Below are 17875 nucleotides of genomic sequence, written 5' to 3'. Positions count from 1 at the left end.
TACTTGAATCAGATAGCCTTAAAAAATTGATCAGAAGCCTCAAAATTGGTGCAATCAATATTGGCAGGAAGGCCATCATAACTGAGCACGCCAGGTGCGAACATGCAGTTCATGTTCAGTGGCAGGTTTTGGCGTAAGCTAGAAATAGTTGGGATGATTCTACTAATCACCAGCTGTCCACTAACAGTAGCTGCATAACATTGTTTAGTTAGCATACACGCAGAGAGGAGTAGTACACTTACATTCAACTGGCCACCTAAAGACATTGGCTATCTCCCATGGCATTGTTCCATCCACTTCACCAAGTTGAACCCGTAAGTTCAAGCCTGCAACCAAAACAAGGGCATAGATAGATCCTACATAGATCTGTAAGTATGGTTTAATGCAGACAAAGGTAATCTTACCACCGGCTGCTATGGCTGCAAACTTGCAGCCCATAGCATGCCATTGCTCAAACCATTTCTTAGATGGCTTAGGCTGAGGGAGATCCCTTCAAAGGTTTGCCAGGGAGATACCTTGCTGAGAGCGAAGACTAGCATACAAACATAAACATCAGAAAGAAATGATAATTATTCGTAACAATTTTCACTTACCTTTGGGACTTGGCAACGAGCTGGATGTAGCTGATCATCAGCAAAAAGTTAACACCTATGTCTTTACTGGTCATGCGCCGCAGCGCGCCACAACAGAAGCCAAAGACTCGTCCAGGTAGTCATTGGTGGACGTAACAGAGGTCAACAGGGAGTTGGCAGAGTGTGCCCACTCTCCTGAATTGAACATTGAGGAGTCTTCATGTGCAGCCGCAAGTCATACTATGAATATGAAAGTGTTGACGGCCGAGTTGATCCTAATAACAGGGTCATTGACTGCCTGCCACAGAGATTGCTGGACAGGAACTCCACCCCTTGGACAAGGCTGTTAATGTGCAGGAGCTGGAGCAGGGGCAGGAGCAGGTTGTCGACATGCAGGAGATGGAGATCGACAAGATCGACGTGCAAGAGTAGGAGTAGGAGCTGCAGCAGGATACAGGTGTTGACATGGTTGGCGTCTTTGTGAACGTATCACCACCAGAGATTGTTGCAGAGATTGATTGGTCTGCAATTCGGACTTGTCAGCTTGAGTTTGCTGTGGAGAAAAAATAGTCAGTAACATCGGCATTAGGAGGGGAGAGCCATCATACCTCTTCACCAAAGCAGGCTGGGGATGATGTTGTTAGGTCTTGATGCATGGTGACAGAAGGTGGGCTGTCAGAGAGTGACAATGGAACCATTTAGGATGGAGCCACTTTGTCTAGCAGTGCAGAGAGGTCAGCAGGAGTGAGCGTGCTTAGGATACCCACCAGTTGGGCATGAAAATCCATCAGCTCTGTTAGCAGTGGTTGCTGACCCAGTATCCGAGCGAGGATCTTGACCTATAGTGCTGAAATAGTAAATCTGTACATCTTCAGTATACTACAAAGACTGTGGGAAAATGTATGGCAGCCTGACCTTGGTTACACAACGATATGATAAGGTGTTGCAATGCTGATAACGTCAAATCAGCAATCTGCTGGACTGTGCGAGAATGGATGGTCAGACTGTCCATTCTCACATAGTCCAGTATTGTCCCAGCAAAGATAAGATTAGATGAGCCGTGCAAGAATGGACGGTCAGACTGTCCATTCTCACACGGTCCAGTATTGTCCCAGCAAAGATAAGATTAGATCACCCAATGAGCCGTGAGAGAATAGACGGTCAGACTGTCCATTCTTGCACGGCTCATTGGGTGTTCATTATTGCAATCATATGCAGTGAGTGCTGATACTAAGGTGAAATGAACAGAGACTTACTATTTTTCTCATAGTGATTATTGGCTTTGTGCAATAGCAACCTGTTGATTCCATGCAGTGTGAGAAAAGAGATCAGTTGTTGTCCCCTTTCTCACACTACATGGAACAATGTGACTGCACACATCCAACTGTGGATGTGGGCAGCTCTCCGCTTATCATCTTTTGAATCATTCTCTTCCTTGCCCACCCGCTTACACCTACATATTGGTGCAAATATTTAGATATAAAGTGAGTTTCCTGGTTTTTTTTTAAACTACTTACTTGGTTGGCTGAGTACTGAGATATATTTCAGCAGAACATCCCATTCTCAGTCTGCAAAAATGCACCTGTCCCCCATGTACGCAATATTCTCCACTTCCACTGGAAATGGTGCTACCTACTGGTGTACCCCCCCTATTACTCGGTCAAAGTCCTCTCCTGGACCACAAGGTAAGTCAGTTATTTAATTTCAAAAAATTACCTGATGGCAATGCACAGCTACTCAATAACGATCTTTTGCCACTCCCCCGAGTAATCTATCAACATCCACTCTTTCAATGTCCACCCATACTGCACCAATCGCTACATCTGAGGATCAAGTTCAGCCCATCACTGAGCAAATTGTTAGGCACTTGACATATAATTCTCAGGATGTATATGTCTAGGTGAGAAATCATTGTCTGGCTACATTCCTGATCTGATTTTTCCCCTTAGCAATTCTATATTGAACCATCAAGTTTCCCTGAGTTTGTGGACAAGCTCAGAGAAAGTGACTACAGCACTCTAAGGTATGTTTTTTCATGAGTGAATATACTGTACTTATGTCCTTACTTCCAGATATATGTATGACCATGTGAAAGACATCTTGCAACTGAGCATGCCTACTCCTGTACATGAAGTTTTCATCAAGCGCTGTCGATGATGAGAACTGCTGTTAGAAAACCACACACAAAAACAAACTAACACACAATCCTCCCAGATTCCACGGAACTTGTTTATGGGCTTTGCCTCCTAGAACAGTGGAGTGGTCTGGTTGTTCATGGGGTGGTACATATAAGGATCCTTCAAAGTAAAACCCAGAGATGTATGAGTGTGGGTTTTGAGGAAGAGGGATAGTTGGAATATAGAAAGATAGGGGCTTAGTGACGAGTATAGATGAGCACTACCTTGCTAATCATAGCACAAGGTAGGTTTGAGAATGACAAGATAACGAGGTTCCCAGTGATAGCAGGCTCCTGATGCACAAACTGTAGTGCTCAGAAGGACTCTAATCGAAGGGGATGACAATCACTTTCAAAAAGTGACGAGTGACAATGACAGCAGTTAACAGTGGTAGCAGTGGGAAGTGTTGTGACCACACTGGATCACAAGTAGCAGTAAGAAGTGGACTTAAGATTAGAGAAGAAGTCTGGAATTGAGTTCTTGTTGTTTTACAAGGTAAAATACAAGGGTTTATATAGTAAAAGAAAAGTAGGCTATGCACAGTATAGCTGTGCAAAAAGAATGAGAAAGAACATGAAGGAAGGAATGTACACTGATGAATCCTGCATAGGTAGTACAGGATAAGATTGTCCAAAAAAGGAAAAGAAAGGGATAGAACAATGAATGCTGTGAGTAATGTCACAGGTTTGTACAGCCATAAAGTAAAGTCCAATAGCAAAAAGAGAGCAGGAAAATCATGATGTCATGGGAAGATGCAGTAAAAAAAGGGCAAGGCAAATCACTATCAGTATCAACACAGTTCCTTTATTGTCAGTCAGGCATTCTAAAAAAAATATGTGTTCATAAAATGATTCAAAAATCAAAAATAATTGCACTGTAAATGAATGTTCTGCTGAAAAAAAAGAAACTGGAGCCACCAGTCCACCACCTAGTCCAAATCCGACAGTTCCATGGCCTTACCAATGGACTGGTTGTGTTGGACCACCTGATCAAACAAGGGAGGGAGAGGAGTAGTTCCAATTTGGAACAAGTGAGTCCTAGGCAGCGTGTGGTAGGTTTAGCTGTAGCGAAGATGATGGACAAAAGATAAGTGTACCCAAGTGAATGGGACAGCGATGAACATGGGTGACGCAAGGGGATAAACCTTCTCCAGCTCAAAAACTACCCACCCACACTCTAACCAGGCAAGACGAGCGACCGATGTTTTGATAGTATATGATGGTAGATCGACGTCCTGAAGATGGACCTGTTGCCCTATTTGAACCGGCTACTGGGGCTTTGCTGATATCAGCAGTGGCACGTGGTAGTCAACGGATTGGCAACGGAAGCGGATAGGGAGTGGTGACATCAGGTATGGTGGGGGAGCAAGGATGACAAGCAGGAGGAGGGTGGAGGTGACGAAGAGGTGGATTAGAAATGGGATCCAGAAACGACCATCAGGTGAGAATAAAAAGGAGAGGAAGGGGCCCATGGTGGGGCTAGGCAAAGGAAGGGGAGTAAGGGAAACAATGAAGGTGAGGGCGCAATACAATGTGTAGCCAGTGGCGATGCAAAAATTTGCCGAAATGCCGAAACACAGAAGGTACCGAATGGAAAAGCAAAGGTGAGTGTGACTGGATTGCCTAATAAAGGTGGTGCTGATCAGCCACAAGTTCAAAAAAGGCAATATTAATTACTATTCCACGTGGCACTGTGCCTGTGTGGCGCAAAGGCGAGTCTTTTTGAATATTTGCTTTGTTATTGACACCTGTCCATGCTACCAATCAACTTTGGTGCATGATAGCGCCTCAGTGAACTTTTACAGGGGGAACTGTCAGGCCTTATCAGACGGTCAGATGGGAAGTTCAAGTTGAGTTCTAATACATCCAAGTTCCTCCGGCAAGGTCAAATCACCACTGTACCTGACTTAGCCCTCAAGTTCCAAAGCCTCAACCCTAGCACTGAGTGGCAGGACTTGTTCATTGTTGAGGTCTCCCACTCCCAATCACTTGGGGACGTCACCCAGAAGGTGAAAAAGTACTGGGAGGAGCTCCCCCACCTCCAACCTTGGCAATGTAAACAATGTTGATGCTGGTCCATTTGACCCCCATCTCATCCAAAAAAAGTGAGGATCTCAGAAACTGCCTTGTCTTCCCAAACAGTGTTGAGCTTATGGTCAAAGTCCACCCTACTTGAGTTTGCAGTATACCTCCAGGCTTGTGGGCTGCTTTGGAGTCCTTCCACACAGAGTTGTACCAGTGCAGCCTAGCAAATATGGGGAGGAGGGCAGGCCAGCAGAATATTTTGTGGCCTCTTTTATGGGCAGAAAGGATAAGGACAAAGGAGAAGAGCTCTCTGTTGTTATGATACACAATTTTCAGACCTTTGAATTTCATTCTCCACTTTAACTTTCTTTTGTAGTTTTCACACACTGTGCCATGTGGCACTTTCCATTTTGTTCAAGCTCCACTTTCTCACGCTGCACTGCTTTTTTTAATTCTTAGCTACCAAATCTCTCACACAGTGGAGCTGGTCACACATGCTGTGCCCTATAACATCATCAGCCACTGCCTTCATCAACTGTATAGTACACATGTACAAATAGTCTGTAGATGTACATATATAAACCCCAATAGATCAAGGAGACTCCTTAGTGAGTTCTCCTATTGTTTACCCACAACTAACTCAGTCCTATTATAAGGGGTAACCACTTCCACTCACTTCAACTGTAGCTTGTCTGAGTTGTGTGCCAGAGTATACAAACTCTTGGTTGTTACATCTGTAGAGGTATGATCATAACTAATGTCAGATAAAGATAAAGTAGTTGCAGGAGAGTGGGAAAATTTTCATAACCCCTGTATTTGGCAAGGGTAATGCACTCAGTGCAAAATGTGGGGGAGATCACTAGAGTATACATGGAGAAGTTGAGTACTGAGAGGCAGTAAAAAGTGAAATAACTAACTTATGATATCTGGCTAGGTGAAAGATTTTTATAAATATCACACTGGAAGAGTCAAGAGGCATAAGAATTTGGCATTGTGAACAAATGCTCTTTGCTGAAGAATCTGGTGTTATAACTGTTGTTGGAGTGCACAATTGAATAGTATGAGTACTGGTACTGCCTGTATGAAAGCTTTCAAAAATGAAGTAGAATGCCGTTAATATAATTTTGACTGTCAATTAAGTTATTTATTTGTTGAGTGGCTTGAGTTTGAAAAAAGACAACTCACCAAAGACAAACTATTCCAGCTCCATATTTATGAATATTGTAACAACTAAAGTTTTTATACTCTAGCACACAACTACAATAATCAAAGAGTGATAATAAACAAAGTTGGTATACTCCACTTAGGGTAGGTCCAAGTTAGTTGTTGGTAGACAACAAAAGAACTTGTTGAGGAGTCTCCAGTCTATTGAGGGGTATATATACTACTACTTGTACATGAGACTGTGCAGGCCACACCATATTTCTAAACTCCTACTCATCTAGCCACTCCTTGACCTTTTTGCAGGTATGCTTTGTTAGAACTACAACAATCATACCTAGTATTAGATTACAGTATCTCTGACTTTATGATTACTAATACCACAGCCACAGCCTTGCTACATTTGTCGCATCACAGCTCTGACTACTTTAGCTCTCTGACACTTCAGGCAGCAAAAATTTTAGGGCTCTTAGCTTGATTATAATCTCCAAACCAACAGGGCTAGTAGCCTGAAGCATGGTCTACCACGTCCTTTGGGACAACTACATGGGACATCCAAAAAGCCTAATGGGACATCCCATTGGACCATGTAGAATATCCCAATGGGACATCTGGGATGGACCATTGGAAGTTGGACCATTGGGATATCCTATTAATCACAGAGGTGTCTGGGGTCCCTATAACAATTTATTCTATGGCAGATTTGTGTTACTTACAAGTCTGATTGAAGATATAAATGGGTATATATATCTATGCCATACACTTTATATTGTAAAGATGCGATAATTGTTACAATAACACAATTTTCGGACCTTTAATTTTCATTCTCCTCTTTAACCTTTTACTGTAGTTTTCACACACTGTGCCATGCGGCACTTTCCCTTTTGTTCAAAATCCTCTTCTTGCACTGCGCTGCCTTTTTTCTTATTTTAGCTACAAGTCTCTCACACAGTGGAGCTGGTCACACGGGCTGTGCCCTCTGACATTATCAGCCACTGCTTTTATCAACTGTACAGTACATAAGTACAAACACTCTGTATTAGTATATAAACCCCAATAGATCCAGGAGACTCCTCAGCAAGTCCTCCTGTTCTATACCCACAACTAACTCGGTCCTACTTAAGGGGTTTACCCACTCCTATCTTCTATCACTCTTTGCTTGTCACTGTGTGTGCCAGAGTATAAAAACTTTGGTTGGAACAGCATGGCAGACATTGGCAGGAGAAAGCTTGGATGGACGACCTCCAACAGACTTTTGGAGCTCAGAACGTTCCTTGGAGCGAAGTCTAGAGATGGTAGAGACATGGACACCAGTGGTAGAGGCAATGGTGTGAGCAGTTTGACCTGTATCAAGGAGGTTAAGGATCCGGTTTTTCTGAGCAGGAGAGAGGAATTTCATGATGATGGTAGCTGAGAATAAAGAAGTTTGTGAGCTTTTCTAAACTCAGACACAATGTTTATATGTGTATCTTTGCTTGTAGGACCAAACAAAGCCAAACATTCTATAATATCATTGTGATCTCTGCTTCCAACTCAAAAGTGAAAAAAAATGTTGTAATGGTATTGCTGTTTTGAAATAGACATACCTTCACAGCCGCTGGGCCAAATCACATGACCCAGGAACCATTTTGTAGCCAAGACCAAGTACTTTTGTCAACCCCACCAAAGCTAAGCGAAATTTCCATGCCTGTTGGCGGTATGCAAAGCACACTGCATTTAGGCCAAACATTGCAATGGTTTTTGGAGTCACTGTATACTATACAGTTAATGATTAGTGGTGGCTGACTCCACTGTGAGAGTAAGTAAGTCTAAAAATGATAGAGGTGCTGTGTGGCACAAGAATATAAGTTAAAGTGGAGAATGAAAATGTGGCTGGAAATTGTGTGCCATCGCAAATATTAACTCATGCAGAAGTGGGGTGGATGTAAAAATCATGAGAAAAGGTTAGAATGATACACTGACTGCAACTATACATACTCTACAAGGATAGGACATCAGGAAAATGTGAGGGCAGTGATAACACCAAGCAGAATTTATAATGTGCTACAATTCTGACACGTTGCTGGTAGGAAATACCTACCATTTTCTCAGTATATCAGCACAGTGCTTGTTTTACTAGTGATAATAATCAAAAATCAATATTACCAGTGGATTTATTAATTTTATTTGTGGGTATGAATATGACTTCCTTGGAGAAGCAACCCACGACCACCATTATGGAATTATACCCATTTGACTCAGGCAAATCTACCATAAAATCAACCAATATATCCTGCCAGGGTCCTGCTGGAATTGGATTAGGTATAAGTTTACCAGCCAGTGGTTGATGAGAGTTTTTTGCTATGGCACAGTGAAGACAACACTTTACGTATTTTTGCATGCCTTTGACCATGCCAAGCCATACATAGTTTCTGGATATCAACTCCATGGTTTGTTGTCACCCAGGGTGCCCAGCCACTAGTCTGTCATAATGTTTATCTATTGCCTTAATCCTTGCAGACTCTGGCACATAGATTTTGTCTTTGTAATGAATTGATTTACAATTAAATCTAGACAGATATGTATATCAAATAGCGGGCTTGTTTTCAATTCAAGTCCGGGGCCATCAAAAATACTCCAGTTTTTAAATTAGTGTGGAGCACCTTTTAAATAGTGCCACCAGTGATCTAGTGCTCTAATGATGGCCAATATCTCTTTGTCATAAATTTGATAGTTGCACTCTGTAAGCGACAAATTATGCAATAAATAGGCACAAGGACTCCAAAGATTGTCAGGGCATTTAATTGACAGAACAGCCCCTGTAGCAAAGTCAGAAGAGTTAGTTTTTAGCTGGAACTCTTTGCCTAGTTTTGTCATATCCATGTATGCCACAGGATATGGTTTCTGGACCTCTGAACAGTCAGAAACCCACAAGTCTGAACCCCCAAATCTTTGGTACTCTCAGGATTATGCCCCTTGTGCTCTGCCATTTGGCATAGCTTTGTACCTTACTTCCACATTGTACTCCGGAAATCTGCTCCGACTCTCCTGCCCCGGACTTCTATTTCTGCCATACATTTCCTATTCACATTCTCATATTCCTCATAGACTCTGTTACAACCAAAGTTTTGATACTCTGGCACACAACTCAGACAGGCAAGAGTGAGGAAGGTAGGAGTGGGTAAACCCCTTAGGATAGGACCAAATCAGTTGTGGGTATACAGGAGGAGGACTTGCTGAGGAGTCTCCTGGATCTATTAAAGTATTTATACTACTACTATGCAGGTTTTATTTGTATATGTTGTACTATACAGTTGATAGAAGTGGTGGCTGATGATGTCACAGGGCACAGCCTGTGTGACCAACTCCACTGTGTGAGAGAGTTGTATCTAAAAATAAGAAAAGCTGTGTAGCGCAAGAAAGTGAAAGTGGAGTTTGAACAAAAGGAAAGTGCTGCATGGCACAAGTGTGTGAAAACTGAGAAAGAAAGTTAAAGAAGAGAAAGAAAGTTGTAAGTCCAAAAATTGTGTATCGTAACAGACTCTGTAGTTAGACCTTATGGTACACTCCCCTCACTAGATAGTTGTCCGCATGGAACTCCGTATCTACAACATGAGTTACTCCTTATAAACTCCCTCCAATAGTATATAAGCTGTAGCTCCTGTACTCTGTTCCTGCGGTTTAAATATCAACTAGTTCCTCCACCTTTTTACCCAAGTCTTTTCTAAGTATTTCAGTCCTTCTCTGAAGGGCCATTACTCCACTTTCATCCTCTACTCTCACTCATTCACTCTGTCAAGTTAGGGACCAAGGTCCAAGGAAGGGCCTAGCACACAAGCTAAGCCAACTCCCAACTTCGTACCCTGTTCTGCTCCCAATGCACCTCCAACATCCAACCTCCAACCTCTGATTATTCCGAAGGTCACAGTTCTGACAAGTTCTGGAAATGCCAATATAGAAGCTGTTGTAAATGCTTCTTTATGCTTCTTGTTCCTTGGGGTCCCAATGCCATGGAATGTCCTTTTTAGTGAGATCATTCAATGGACTTGTGATTTTTGCAAAGTTTTTAACAAATCTACAGTAGAAATTGCCTAAGCCAAGGAAGGCCCTAACTCCTTTGACGCAAGTAGGTTCTGGCCAGTCCAAAATAGCTTAAGCTTTCTCAGGATCCATCCTGATGCTGTTCTGGCCAAATATCATACTGAGAAAGTCTACTTCCTTCACTTTAAAATACATTTTTTGGGCGTGACAAATAGGTTCCGTTACTGTAAGTGTTGAAGGACTTTTTGCATGATCCTGTCATGCTCAGTCTCATTGTCCAACTTTGTGGATATTAATAAATTGTCTATGTGTTACGATAACACATTTTTGGACCTTTAATTTTTGTTCTCCTTTTTAACCTTTTACTGTAGTTTTCACACACTGTGCCATGCGGCACTTTCCCTTTTGTTCAAACTCCTCTTTCTTGCGCTGCACTGCCTTTATTCTTATTTTAGCCACAAGTCTCTCACACAGTGAAGCTGGTCACACAGGCTGCGCCCTCTGACATTATCAGCCACGGCTTTTATCAACTGTATAGTACATAAGTACAAACACTCTGTATTAGTATATATACCCAATAGATCCAGGAGACTCCTCAGCAAGTCCTCCTGTTGTATCCTCACAACTAACTTGTTGAAGCCTAAAGGGTAACCACTCCCTCATCATCATCTCTATAGCCTGTCTGAGTTGTGTGCCAGAGTAACAAACTCTTGGTTGTTACATTAGGACTCGCTCTCATTACTCTCTCGCACTGTGTGCAAACCTGGACCCCAGGGTTAAGGGGATAGTGTTATTGTTTTGGAATATCCCGCATAGCAGATAGGTGCGCTCCTAGCAATGGCCTTGTAGTGCTTTGGGAGAAGAGACAATAACTTTGATACGCGGCCCCCAGCGTGAAGGGGAGTACCTTAGCTCAGCAGTTGGTGTGGAATCACTGTTGATTAGTTTTAGAATACAAATCTTCTTCTTCATTTTCCTCTGACCAGGCCGGGCACTTGCCTCCGCCAGTCTGGAGAAGGGCTGACAGCTTAACAAGCGGGCCACCCCCTGACAACCGTTCGGACCAGGGTTTCTGACTATACCTTTTATATACAAATTTCAAATACAATAGTGTGGGTAGTCGGAGGTTGAGATCTGATACTCAGCTGGGAAGAGGTAGATCCACAGATAGCAAGCGGGGACCCCCAGTTACGTTTTTCTTACTTTACCAAGAGAACAAGTCGACATGTTGTCGCAAAACCAACCTGACGTCAACACTCTGTTGCATGGTATGCGTGTACAGATTGCGGCGTTGACCAGGCAACTCACTGAGCTACAGGCAAGCCCCCCTGCAGCAACCCCCTTGGTTGAGAAGAAGTTTAACAAGAAGGTCAAAGTCATTGCTGACCCTCGCACCTTCGAAGGAGACAGAGCACAATTCGCCAAATGGTGGATCAAACTCCAAATTTGGGTCAAGGCGAACTGGGATGTGTTTGCTGACAACTTTGAGGTAGCAACTGCGGTGCTATCTCGACTAAAGGGACCTGTGGCGGGTCAATATGCCCAAGTTAGAATGCAGGAGTGTGGCCTGTCTGGGATGATCTCAAAGTTGAGATCAAAAAATGTTTCAAACCGCAAGCTGAGTGTGACTGGGCGCGCCAGCAAATCTGTTCCTTCAAACAAGCAAATATAAGGACGGATGATTATATAACCCGGTTCCTGGCCCTCTCCATCCAAGGAGGGCTTGGCAATGAACACGCAGTAGAACTGCTGGAATGCAATGTGAACCCCCGCATTGCAGAGCAGATCTATCTGCAAGACACACAAAACGAGAACTTGGCCCTAGCAGCTGAGGAAGTCCGACGGGTTGGTAGAGACATGGAGCTCTACGCTATGCACCAAGGTGGCGGGACCACCACCAAAAACACCTATTCCCAGAGGAGCCCTGGGTCATCAAACCAAAACAAACAACACTCTCACGGGTTCAAGCCGTACGGGCTGCAACCAGGGCAGGGAGCCCCAATGGATATCAGCACGGTCCAAGGCGGACAGAAGCGCAGATTCACGGGGAACTGCTACAATTGCGGCAAGCTGGGACACATGTCCTGGCAGTGTAAAAATGGGGCACAGGCCGCCCAACAAAAAAATAACCAAGGGCACCAGGTGCGCCAATTAGAAGCAGAAAAACCGGACAATTGGCTCAATTCTTTGGCCGGTTGTTCTTACAACAAAATCCGGGCCTTCTTCTACGATCAGCAGGTTGCTGAGATGAAGGCCCAGGGAAAAGAATTCGGAGTGTAGGTCACTTGGGTACCTTTGCTCCCCGTAACAATGAAGTAAACCACAACAAGGTGGCCCCTGCTCCAGGGTGTTGCACGAGCAATAACGGAAAGAAGGGGGTGGCTCCCCAATTTGTAAATAGATTCTTGAATTTGTTATCTGAAGTATGTACTTGTATGCAACACTGTGACTGTGGATTTGTCTTGGTCCCTACAGACGATATAGCTGCTTTGAGCACTGATTCAATGGGAAAAGATAATGAAGGAGTTAACACTGAAAATACTTATAAAACCACTGCTGTACCAGCCTCTCCTTTGGAGCACGGCCCCAGCAAGACAAACACTAGGGTGCTTAATTCTGGTAAAAATAAAAATAAAAATATAGTAGAAAAACATGTTTCTTCTTCTTCTCTGGAGCCACCTTCTACCAAAATCCCAAGGCATGTGTTGATGCGCACATATTTATTCCAAAAAGAGATCCATTTAGACGTTGGTGTGGAAAACCTTGCCCAGGGCATAGTACACTTAATCAGCGCACTGCTTAATTCAGGCGCTAACAGAATCTTCATAGACCAGGTCTGGGCGGAGCAAATTGGACTCCCCCTTGTAAAATTAGATGTATCTATTCCTGTCTATTATGTTGACGGTACACTGAACACGGGTGGCTGCATTACGCACAAATGTTCTTTTCATCAGGAAAAACCATTTTGCTATATAGCTGGGTATGTTTCTATAGCTGCTATGATAGCTATTAAATTCCTATTATAGCCAATAAATTATTTGTGAAGCCTTATAGTTACTATGTCAGCTATACCAGAGTGAAATTTAGGAATATTAAAATTTTACCCGACACCCAGAGTGACAAAAATTGCTTTGTTTTGATGAAATGTTTTGAGAGCATCTGATACTAGTAGATATCCAAGGGTTGTATTGCTGTGTGTGGGGTACTGAGCAATGTAAATGAAGTCCAAGAGTGATCTAATTGCGATAATTGCCTGCTTGGGGAGTTTTCCTACAAGGCATCCTAAAAGTACATTGGACATATCTTTTCTTTCACCTCCAGATATCTGAGAAAGAGGCGATAAACCATTTTTGAAATGCTTTGATCCATATACAGGAGGTAAAGTGCATATTCTTGCATCCAGTTCCTCTGTACCCATAAGATCTTGGCACCATGAGACGATATGTTTAACGACACCTTGATATAACTGATGCAAGACATCGGGGGTAATGAAAAGATGAATATCACAGTAGGGAAATCCTTCCCAAAATGGCCTGTAAACACCTCCAGATACATTTTTATCCATACATTTGTTGATCAAAAGATTCTCTCCTTGAGTTCGAAGATGAGGCTTGATTAATGACAGAGAGAGTCCAGTCAGACGTCCTAGGTTCCCCAGCTGCTTTATTCTCAAGGTCTGTTGCTGGACGCCTGCACTTGGGACATGTTCCATACTTTGAGCAAGTCATCAGAAATTGCTCAGGATAGTCGGCAACATAGCAAGCAAGAATAGGGTGAATTTTTCTCACTGCACCATCCAGCCTCAATAAGTTGCTCCAAAATCATCCATACTGAGGCATGGAAAAGTCTTTGAACACGTGCTGTCTTCTTCTTTGTTGTCAAGCCTTTTTTCACCAATTTATTGACAGACAGATATTCAATAAGTACACAAGTGTGCTGAGAGGGTTTGCGCCTAATAGAGCTGGGTATATTGCCTAGTGTAAGATACACCAGATATGCAGACTTGTCGCCTGAGAACTGAGTCAACTGAGTTTTGTCTGTCGCTATTATAACAGGAGCAACAAATGCTCCCTGAGGTAGAAGAGCCTAAAATCAAAGAAATATGTATGAAATTTAGAAAGGAACCACTGGCGTGAATATATTAACCTGTACAGAATGCCACCATTTCCCAGTCCACATCTCATTAAATATACGATCATCCCTGTTGCTGTTTGTGAATATTCTTGAGGGTTTATAGACTATGTCTGTCGCATGTGCTGGATTGCCCAACAAAGAAGCAATGGCTTGTAATGTTAGTTTTGGTGATTCTGCACCTAGTTGTGCTATTTATTTTCCCTTCTTCTAAATCACTTTCCTCTTTATTCTTTTTGCTCTATTGTTTAGTATTCACTGAGCATTCTATAATTTCGCCTTTGTGGCTGATTTGTTTACCTTTGTTTGCAAAACTTCGGACTAGTATTGCAGAGTCCAGTATTCCTATTCTATAGTTACTCATACTGGACTCTAGGTACTGTACACATTATGTACTCTCTGATAATATAGTTACTCATACTGGAATCTAGTTCTGTCCCTGTTAGCTCTCAGCAAGTGGCTAGACACTTCCCACAAGTTCTCAATTGAACATGTAAGGGGTCTCTATATTGTATAAGGTGTTTTTCTTCTGGACAATCATCAAAGTGTAGATATTTTGAGTGTCATTTGGCCCTTTCAGGAATTTCAGAGTTGATAATTTTTAGAAGGCTTCTGCTATTTTGATAAGAAAGGCCCAGTCTCTGGGAAAGCTGGCGTAAAGGTATATTAGAAGAAGGTTGTGATCAAGAGGGGACACACCAGTACTATGGGCGTAGGAAGATCCCGTGCATAGCCCTCCCCCCCTACAACCTTTGGGTCCTTTTCATACAGGTACATATCCACCACAGATCTACCCACCCATGTTATGCCGTCAGCTGTCCTCAGAGGGCCATATTTGATATTGTTGTTCTTTTGTAAGTTGTACCAATACTGCATGTTAACGAGTTTAGCATACCCATATTGGGGCTTTGCGTATTTGTGGGACTCGTAGAATTTGACCACTAGAATGCCAACAAGGTGGGGGAGCTCCTCCCAGTACTTTTTCACCTTCTGGGTGACGTCCCCAAGTGATTGGGAGTGGGAGACCTCAACAATGAACAAGTCCTGCCACTCAGTGCTAGGGTTGAGGCTTTGGAACTTGAGGGCTAAGTCAGGTACAGTGGTGATTTGACCTTGCCGGAGGAACTTGGATGTATTAGAACTCAACTTGAACTTCCCATCTGACCGTCTGATAAGGCCTGACAGTTCCCCCTGTAAAAGTTCACTGAGGCGCTATCATGCACCAAAGTTGATTGGTAGCATGGACAGGTGTCAATAACAAAGCAAATATTCAAAAAGACTCGCCTTTGCGCCACACAGGCACAGTGCCACGTGGAATAGTAATTAATATTGCCTTTTTTGAACTTGTGGCTGATCAGCACCACCTTTATTAGGCAATCCAGTCACACTCACCTTTGCTTTTCCATTCGGTACCTTCTGTGTTTCGGCATTTCGGCAAATTTTTGCATCGCCACTGGCTACACATTGTATTGCGCCCTCACCTTCATTGTTTCCCTTACTCCCCTTCCTTTGCCTAGCCCCACCATGGGCCCCTTCCTCTCCTTTTTATTCTCACCTGATGGTCGTTTCTGGATCCCATTTCTAATCCACCTCTTCGTCACCTCCACCCTCCTCCTGCTTGTCATCCTTGCTCCCCCACCATACCTGATGTCACCACTCCCTATCCGCTTCCGTTGCCAATCCGTTGACTACCACGTGCCACTGCTGATATCAGCAAAGCCCCAGTAGCCGGTTCAAATAGGGCAACAGGTCCATCTTCAGGACGTCGATCTACCATCATATACTATCAAAACATCGGTCGCTCGTCTTGCCTGGTTAGAGTGTGGGTGGGTAGTTTTTGAGCTGGAGAAGGTTTATCCCCTTGCGTCACCCATGTTCATCGCTGTCCCATTCACTTGGGTACACTTATCTTTTGTCCATCATCTTCGCTACAGCTACACCTACCACACGCTGCCTAGGACTCACTTGTTCCAAATTGGAACTACTCCTCTCCCTCCCTTGTTTGATCAGGTGGTCCAACACAACCAGTCCATTGGTAAGGCCATGGAACTGTCGGATTTGGACTAGGTGGTGGACTGGTGGCTCCAGTTTCTTTTTTTTCAGCAGAACATTCATTTACAGTGCAATTATTTTTGATTTTTGAATCATTTTATGAACACATATTTTTTTTAGAATGCCTGACTGACAATAAAGGAACTGTGTTGATACTGATAGTGATTTGCCTTGCCCTTTTTTTACTGCATCTTCCCATGACATCATGATTTTCCTGCTCTCTTTTTGCTATTGGACTTTACTTTATGGCTGTACAAACCTGTGACATTACTCACAGCATTCATTGTTCTATCCCTTTCTTTTCCTTTTTTGGACAATCTTATCCTGTACTACCTATGCAGGATTCATCAGTGTACATTCCTTCCTTCATGTTCTTTCTCATTCTTTTTGCACAGCTATACTGTGCATAGCCTACTTTTCTTTTACTATATAAACCCTTGTATTTTACCTTGTAAAACAACAAGAACTCAATTCCAGACTTCTTCTCTAATCTTAAGTCCACTTCTTACTGCTACTTGTGATCCAGTGTGGTCACAACACTTCCCACTGCTACCACTGTTAACTGCTGTCATTGTCACTCGTCACTTTTTGAAAGTGATTGTCATCCCCTTCGATTAGAGTCCTTCTGAGCACTACAGTTTGTGCATCAGGAGCCTGCTATCACTGGGAACCTCGTTATCTTGTCATTCTCAAACCTACCTTGTGCTATGATTAGCAAGGTAGTGCTCATCTATACTCGTCACTAAGCCCCTATCTTTCTATATTCCAACTATCCCTCTTCCTCAAAACCCACACTCATACATCTCTGGGTTTTACTTTGAAGGATCCTTATATGTACCACCCCATGAACAACCAGACCACTCCACTGTTCTAGGAGGCAAAGCCCATAAACAAGTTCCGTGGAATCTGGGAGGATTGTGTGTTAGTTTGTTTTTGTGTGTGGTTTTCTAACAGCAGTTCTCATCATCGACAACACAAGAAGGTATAGGATAAGACTAATAGGGTGAAAAAGACAATAGAGGCACGCTACACCTTCTATGGAAATACCAAGAAGAATTGGGCCTCTGAGGCTAGCCGCATCCTAGAGCACGTGGTCTGTTCACCTCCCATCCACCTTGGTACCTATACTGCAAGCAAGATTGTTGCATTGTACATACTAAGTTTGGGATACAAAAGACATTCAGACCACATATGATCCTTTTTAGTTATCTTCCTATTCCTTCTATTCCCTCAGTTGCTCTGTTTACAACCACCAGGAAAACATGATTTTACTATGGTTGGATATAGTTTGATATAATTGGGTAATAGATGAGATATAGCATTCATGGCAAATAATAACCAGCCAGATTAGCTCAAAATAGCCAATAATTTAATCATAGAATTTAAGTGATTTTGCAGCATATATAGTACTTTCAATGCAAGGAGCTAGTGTTCAGCAGCAAATACAAGAAGTATCTTGTGGATAAACAAGAGAGATACGAGATAACCAGGATAACAAGGCTCAGCTGCTGGAATACATCAGGAAAACATGGTTTTACTATAAGTGCTAATAAGTACACACTAGTTCATAATTTTTGCTATTATAGCAAATATATTAGCCATATCAGTTCATATCAGTTCATATCAATTAGTACAACTAGTAGACAGTTGCCTGTACTATAGCACACTATATCATACTTTTTTGCATTTAGTGTGTACTTTTTTGCATCTAGATTGATTTAAAGCACAGTGTCAAAAC

The 17875-nt window shown here is 42.8% G+C and overlaps 6 protein-coding genes across 6 annotated transcripts; 4 read left to right on the top strand and 2 right to left on the bottom strand.

Annotated features, from left to right (window-relative positions):
• Nucleotides 1–8: 8 nt before the first annotated feature.
• Nucleotides 9–780, bottom strand: SERLADRAFT_438313 (uncharacterized protein; the record flags this gene model as incomplete). The annotated part of the gene is made up of 5 exons (XM_007318653.1): nucleotides 9–190; nucleotides 243–356; nucleotides 516–532; nucleotides 594–613; nucleotides 685–780. The coding sequence occupies 5 exons, from the start codon at nucleotides 778–780 to the stop codon at nucleotides 9–11; spliced, it is 429 nt and encodes a 142-aa protein (XP_007318715.1).
• Nucleotides 781–918: 138 nt separating this feature from the next.
• SERLADRAFT_438312 (uncharacterized protein) lies at nucleotides 919–1270 on the bottom strand (the record flags this gene model as incomplete). The annotated part of the gene is made up of 2 exons (XM_007318652.1): nucleotides 919–1125; nucleotides 1181–1270. The coding sequence occupies 2 exons, from the start codon at nucleotides 1268–1270 to the stop codon at nucleotides 919–921; spliced, it is 297 nt and encodes a 98-aa protein (XP_007318714.1).
• A 1094-nt stretch (nucleotides 1271–2364) lies between these two features.
• Nucleotides 2365–2729, top strand: SERLADRAFT_438311 (uncharacterized protein; the record flags this gene model as incomplete). The annotated part of the gene is made up of 3 exons (XM_007318651.1): nucleotides 2365–2460; nucleotides 2522–2595; nucleotides 2645–2729. 3 exons carry the CDS (start codon nucleotides 2365–2367, stop codon nucleotides 2727–2729), a joined length of 255 nt encoding a protein of 84 aa, XP_007318713.1.
• Nucleotides 2730–4532: 1803 nt separating this feature from the next.
• On the top strand, nucleotides 4533–4817 carry SERLADRAFT_390341 (uncharacterized protein; the record flags this gene model as incomplete). Its single annotated transcript, XM_007318650.1, has 1 exon — nucleotides 4533–4817. A coding segment is annotated over one exon (285 nt), but the record flags the coding sequence as incomplete, so codon positions are not given.
• Nucleotides 4818–11179: 6362 nt separating this feature from the next.
• Nucleotides 11180–12234, top strand: SERLADRAFT_438310 (uncharacterized protein; the record flags this gene model as incomplete). The annotated part of the gene is made up of 2 exons (XM_007318649.1): nucleotides 11180–11486; nucleotides 11543–12234. 2 exons carry the CDS (start codon nucleotides 11180–11182, stop codon nucleotides 12232–12234), a joined length of 999 nt encoding a protein of 332 aa, XP_007318711.1.
• Nucleotides 12235–12389: 155 nt separating this feature from the next.
• On the top strand, nucleotides 12390–13034 carry SERLADRAFT_438309 (uncharacterized protein; the record flags this gene model as incomplete). The annotated part of the gene is made up of 2 exons (XM_007318648.1): nucleotides 12390–12934; nucleotides 13001–13034. The coding sequence occupies 2 exons, from the start codon at nucleotides 12390–12392 to the stop codon at nucleotides 13032–13034; spliced, it is 579 nt and encodes a 192-aa protein (XP_007318710.1).
• Between the last annotated feature and the right edge of the window lie 4841 nt (nucleotides 13035–17875).

This window comes from Serpula lacrymans, assembly GCF_000218685.1.
Source record: "Serpula lacrymans var. lacrymans S7.9 unplaced genomic scaffold SERLAscaffold_7, whole genome shotgun sequence".
NCBI classification, from domain to species: Eukaryota; Fungi; Basidiomycota; class Agaricomycetes; order Boletales; family Serpulaceae; genus Serpula; species Serpula lacrymans.
This window is presented reverse-complemented; position numbering and strand designations above follow the sequence as displayed.